The sequence below is a fragment of the Colias eurytheme genome, chromosome 12 (genome assembly GCF_061535395.1).
Source record: "Colias eurytheme isolate Ceu_HAF_F1 chromosome 12, ilColEury1 Martin Lab GWU primary, whole genome shotgun sequence".
Lineage (NCBI taxonomy): Eukaryota > Metazoa > Arthropoda > Insecta > Lepidoptera > Pieridae > Colias > Colias eurytheme.
Genome location: NC_142991.1, coordinates 1,256,133 through 1,262,917, shown reverse-complemented (window position 1 = coordinate 1,262,917; position 6,785 = coordinate 1,256,133). Strand labels below are relative to the sequence as shown.

General features: G+C 31.0%; 1 protein-coding gene across 1 annotated transcript; it reads right to left on the bottom strand.

The window, feature by feature from the left end:
* Window positions 1-1,402: 1,402 nt before the first annotated feature.
* Window positions 1,403-6,198, bottom strand: LOC149903777 (uncharacterized). The gene is made up of 2 exons (XM_090107961.1): window positions 5,184-6,198; window positions 1,403-2,412 (listed from the first exon to the last, which is right to left on the bottom strand). Exons 1-2 carry the CDS (start codon window positions 5,961-5,963, stop codon window positions 1,993-1,995), a joined length of 1,200 nt encoding a protein of 399 aa, XP_089964087.1. The 5' UTR covers window positions 5,964-6,198; the 3' UTR covers window positions 1,403-1,992.
* Between the last annotated feature and the right edge of the window lie 587 nt (window positions 6,199-6,785).

The following is a 6,785-nucleotide window of genomic DNA, read 5'->3' as shown; positions in this document are numbered from 1 at the left end:
AATTGAGTAATTTGCGTTCAGTTTGCAAAAACATTGGAAACACAAACATATAGCTTGATTTAATGAAAAAATGATTGAAGTTACAAATTCGTTTTCCGATTTATGAATATAGAGTGTTGGCTTATGCTTGCATATGTAATATGTTCATATAGGTTTATGTACAATATACACATAAATCATAATATGAACATAAAGAATAAAGAAAAAAAAACTAAATAACCGATTGGAACAATACTCTACAATAATATTATGCTTAATTATCCACAAATAATATATTACTGAGTCACTGAGTGACATCAAATATTTTTTATGTTATCCCACTTCAACACACAGCGAATATTTAGTATATCTAGTAGATCTGTATTCAAATCACAAGACAGCAAAAGAAGGGGAACCATGGCTTATAAATAACTGAGAAATATCAATACATTGTGACCTTACTCAGAGTTAATGCAAAGAAATTAATTAACTTGACCCCTTCACAGATAAGGAGATCTCAATACAAGATACTCAACATTTGACTTAGAGACGTCCCCAAAGATTTCCAATAAATCTGCTATAAATTTATAATTAAATTACTAATTAAATTCTCAAAAGTTTTGGTTACACAAGCAACTCTCGATAACTTGGTATTGTGAAGAAATTCGATATTCTGTATATTGTTTGTCAGTTTTAAGTGACACTCGTCTCGAATAATAAGTTTTTATTAATCAAATAACTTTTGAATATCAGTTTGCCTTTTATAATGTTCGACTAGTTAGAGCCTGCGGTTTCACCCGTAACATATAGATTACATCATGTGCTAAACCAAAGTTATAGTCACACTTATAGTGGTAGCTTATTTGGATTTCCGAGATAAAAAACTTATCCTTTCCTTTCTCCCTTTCACTTGTCTCTTAAGAAAATCTATCAGTGAAATAGATGTATGCACAACGAATCTGCCCCTTACCCCACTTGGGGACACGGGACTTCACATTTTTTTCCTTTCTCCCTCAAACTACAATACAAATCGGTTCAGTGTTTGAGGCGTGAAGTTGAGTCAGACAGGCATAGTTACTTTTGCATTTATCATATTACTATATAGTTGCACATATTTCTATCTATCATATATATATCGTTTTTAAAATTATCAAAATTAGATAAGATAAGATAGTTTAATCAATTCATAGATATTTTATATTTCCAAATATGTAACATTAATCCTTTTTTTAGTGACAGATTAGGATGGACAGTGATTGAGGTTTAGTTTCATTTCTTTCAAGGCTCTTTTTAATTTAAATTCTACCTTCAGCAGGTTTTATAATTATTAACCTGTCACTCTCAGACCTAAGACGTAAATTATAAATGGACCTGAATAAATAAAAATACTGTTTTTTCATTAATTTATTAAATAAATGCGTTTAATTATATCATAATATAAGTTCTTAAACAAACATTGAGTTGATACATTCAGGCAAAATATAAATTAAAATACGTTATCTGTTGTAATCATAGGTATTACCATGGACCATTATATGTATTACTTACGTTATTTGCACTTAGTAAGGGTGCTCTTGCACCAATAATGTGCGAGGATGTGTAGCGAGGAATGTGTTTGTAAATCTATACTAATATTATAAAGCTGAAGAGTTTGTTTGTTTGTTTGTTTGAACGCGCTAATCTCGGGAACTACTGGGCCGATTTGAAAAATTCTTTCGGTGTTAGATAGCTCATTTATCGAGGAAGGCTATAGGCTATATACGATCACGCTACGACCAACAGGAGAGGAGCCACGGGGGTGAAACCGCGCGGAGCGGCTAGTAACCAATAATATCGCTGCTTCATTTAGTTTGAAGTTTGAAGCGATACTATTGGTTATTTACAAACATATTTTTTGGTGAAAAAGCACCCTTACACGTTAATATAAGAATGTATGTGATTTATACTTCCTTATTACAATATTATATTCCGCTCTATACAATACACACTTAAATTTAAAACGCGTATCAACTATCAATAATAAACTAACACTCCCAATTCTATAAAATCATCAACAACCCCCTCCATCCTTTCATGCAATCGATCATCAACTCTAACCATCACATCACTCAAATCATCATTACCACTAGGTGCTTCATCACCACTCGCAAATAAAAATGGGTACATATACATCGAAAACATGAGTGCATAATCCAAACTTTCTTTGAAACTATCTTCAAAACTTTCTCTGGGAAAAACTGTTTCCACTTCTATGTGAAAATAGTTGAGGAATTTTGTAAGTTCCTTATAGTAGAAGTTCTTTAGATGGTGTAGATTTGCTTTCCGAAAGGGTCTGTCACTGGCAGCATACATGAAGTTAATGAGATCAATAATTGGATTCCCGTAGTATATTTGCTGATAGTCGATCGGTATTACTTCGGTTAATTTGCCGTTCTGAAAACAATTATTTGTTAATTAATGTAATGTCAATATATTCTTATGTGGTCGATATTTTACTGTTAGGTATATTTTTTTTCATAATAATATTTGCTGTTTTGAAGCGAAAGCTCTTCTCGGACAAATAGGTTTGGAACAGGTAGCCTACATAATAATAATTAACCCCAAAATCATCTAAAAACTATGAAATATGTGATTTTAAATCGTCAGTACCATAATATATTAATGTCAGCTAGCTTTGTCTTTTATAAATTAAATTACAAAGCCAAATAAAACCTGTATTCAACATTAATCATACACAAAAGGCTTATCCCATCATACTTTATTACGTTACTCGATTTACCAATGCAATTGTTCTATAAAATAAATATAATTCGAGTCCATTGAACGAATTCATCGCTAGTATTTACTCATCACTGATTGGAATTCGACAATGTATACTAGGTTATGCGATAATTCGGTTTGTAAAAAAGCAAAAATGGTGTGTTCAGTATTTTATGTGCTGCGAGAATTGTTTTCATTGATAAACCAAAGACTAGTTCATGGAAGAATTTAATTATCTCGTTGTATTTTTTGGAATACGATTGTCGATTACGATAAAAATTTTAATTAAGTATTTAAACTAGATTCTATATCACAATTTTTGTCAACGTCCAAAAATAAAAAATAAAAAACACGACGTAAATTAAATATAACATATTTATAAAAATAAATTACTTGCGGATTACAACAATATTTTTTGTTTCTATTTAACTACACGTGTTCTAGAAGATTATTTAGATTGTGTACAATTTTATAAAGAAAAAATACTAAATAGTAAATACATAATATTTTAAATTGTTACTTTATATCTCTGCTTTGTTGCTAATAATGCGCTAGACGTAAAATAATCATGCAAGTTGGATGAACGTACCACGTAAAATGGAATAACTTTATCAAAAGCGAATCGGTATTACTTCGAGACATTTCGTATTATCTTCAGACAGGAAAAGATGAGTTAACCCGACTCGAACAAGCCAAAGTTGATAAAAGACGATTCAAAACTTGACAATCGTAAAAACATAATGCGTCCAGTGAACTGTGAACCTTTTAGAATGATGCATAATGAATAACCTTTTAACGGTTGGATTTTTGCTTCAAATTTTAGACTTTCGATTTTTAGTATTAAAATATTATGTGGGAGCGATATTTTTTAGCACATATATTAAGCGTATATAACATTCTTTGTTGCAATCAATTGGACACTCCGATTTATTGGCAGAGTTATTAAAGCTTGAGTACCTATAAATATAATTTTATTCCTGACAGTTGCATTATTTCTTTCTTATGAACTAGCTCTTTTGTTGGAGTGACACTTCATTGAATTTTAGATGAGTTATAAAAACTAAACACTGAACTGTCGGTATAAATCCCTACTAATATTATAAAAGCGAAAGTAACTCTGTCTGTCTGTCTGTTACGCTTTCCCGCTTAAACCTCTTAACCGATTTTGATTAAATTTGGCACAGACAATCTTTAGACCCTGAGAAAGATCAAAGAACATATGCTACCTTTTATCGCGAAATATGTACCACGGGCGAAGCCGGGACGGACCGCTAGTCATATATAAAATAAATCAGTATCGTACAGGACATTACAACAGTACAGTTTTCATAAAAGAGAAAAATACGCGAACGTGAGTGGAATCTTAAGTTTTCGAGTCATATGTATTTTCCTAAATGGACTTGCTATTAATTGTCATGTTCTTATTAACGCCCTTCTGTTTTATATTGCGTAGAGTAGCGTTTGCACATATTATTATGGTAATGAAATAATAAAGGCTAAGCATAGTATGTAAATTCGAAATATATACGTATATATAAATATAATTTGGAAAATCCAAAAGTGCACGCCTCATAATTTTTTTTTTAATAAATATTTATTAATTATTATTTTTGTTTATTTAATAACAATTAAACCACATCGAATCAGACCCTGAAAAATGAAAGGGTTCTATTCCTGAGCATACTCAAGCGTAAGAGAAAAAAAAAAAGACTCGATTAGTAAAGTATTTCGGTCGCTATCGTGTTAACAAGAAAAAGGATCCGCACATACAGACACACGGACGTCCAAGACAGAACTTTTTTAAACTGTTTTTTAACTAGTTTAAATATATATTTATAAATTTATAGTTTAAATAACAAAAATGACATCAAAAATATCATGAACGTTAAAAATAGTGTTTTTTCTTAATATGTGTGTGTATGTATTATCTTACAAGTGCAATGTATGATACATAAAGACATTTTAAGTTTGAAAAATCAGATGTTTTGCGCGAAGTGACAGTAGTACCCACCTCAACGCTTCGCTTATGAGGCGTGCAATATACGTCATTTTTTTTCATGTAACTAGTCTATAATAATATATACATAAATCTCGTGTCACAATGTTTGTCCTCAATGGACTCCTAAACCACTTAACCGATTGTAATAAAATTCGCACACTATGTGCAGTTCGATCCAACTTGATAGATAGGATAGTTTAAACATATAGGTACCACGGGCGAAGCCGGGGCGGACTGCTAGTGTACTATAAAATAATGAGTAGATATTATGTTGTTTATGGTTTTTAAGCTTATGAGTGTGTAAATACAAAAAAAGTATTCCAGTCTCGCTTATTTAATAAGTAACATTTAAATAAAATAAAATAACGTTGGTGTATTTTTTAAAGCATCGGTTGCGCTTTCAATCGATTTGATCGGTTTATAAACGATTTAATTCAAAACAAACCTCATCTTTCCTCATAATATTATTCGTTTTAAAATCGCCATGGCACAAACATCTGATACTAGCTGTCGCTCCAGTCATATACAAGGGGTATTTTCTCAATGAAGTCGGTATAAACTTTCTAACAATCGACTTTTTATCTTCACTTAGATTAGATATCGATATTTCGCACATTCTCTTCACAAGTTCATCCCAATACTCATCATAGACAAATGATTGTTTTATCGTTCTTATTTTTTTATCAAAATATTCAGGCCTTTTCTTTTCTAGTACAAACGATAAGGCGTGGAATTTTGCAAGCTCTTTTAGCGACATCTCTGCAAAGTCCAAAGTTAAAAGATCAAATCTGTTTCCTGGTTTGTAGCCTTCTTTTACCAAATTTTCTAAAATAATCGTAGTTGTACTTGTTTCTTTATAACTGTGTACGATTTTTAACCTTTCTTCAATGGGAATGTTGGCATTGTTTTGTACATCATTAAATATTTCAGCAAGTTCGTTATAAAAGAATGCTTCCTTTGCATACACTTCACGTATGGAATATACTTTGAAGTCGTCATTATTTATAATCTGTTTCAGAAATATGTTTATGTCCTTATCACCATTCACAGTTTCACCTGTTATGTTCAATTCGTATAATTCTCCCAAAAAGTTGTTGCCGTTTGTGGAAATATTGTTAACACACACGTTATATTTAATGTATCCCTCATTTTTCACGATTTCTTTTATCGACGCTTGGATATCAAGAGGAAAATCCTCTAAACTAACTTCATTGCGTTTTTCCATAACAACTCAATGTAAACAACCCGTGAATCATAAACTTTTTACATTTATTCGTATAATAAAACACTAATACCACTACTATTTTGAGGTTATGATATGTAAGTCAACAAACGATCAAAAAACTAATACTTTAACACACACTGCATACTTTGTTATATCACTTTGTTTACACAAATATTTATCACCTAATCTATGATAAAATAAGGATCACGTGGGAAAGATCTGACAGACGTCATTGACCTTGCACGCACTACTGCGCGGCAAAATGAACTGGTACCTATTTAGCCTGTTGTATACTTTTGACTCTTGTGCTATTTATGTGTACCAGGAACATTGATTGCATTTAACCTCTCATATTGTCCTATAACCTTTTTTCAATATTTTTTATAACAGATTTTTATAAATCAGGTTACCAAGTTTAAAATTGCCATTAATTTTAGATTTAGACATTTTTCTTTTAATAAAAAATATTAATAGGCAAACATCTTGAAATAAACGAGTACGTATGACTTTAGCAATTAATTTTAACCACAATTGCATTTTGGTCACTTCCTTTTGTCTAGATATCAAATAAAAAAAAATAATAATTTGACATTGACATAAGCGAGATACCATTGGCGAAGTCCCTCGGCGGGTGCCATAAACAAAGAGGAAGATGTATTATGAGCTAATTAAATATGCAATACGAATCACGCACAATCACGTTCATTCCGCTTAAATTTAAAATATAACTTGATTAATCGGTCTTTTATAACTAACGAAAGAGAACTATATACATGGGTTGATCCAAAAGTAATGATAATCGACATTAAGCAACTTGATTAT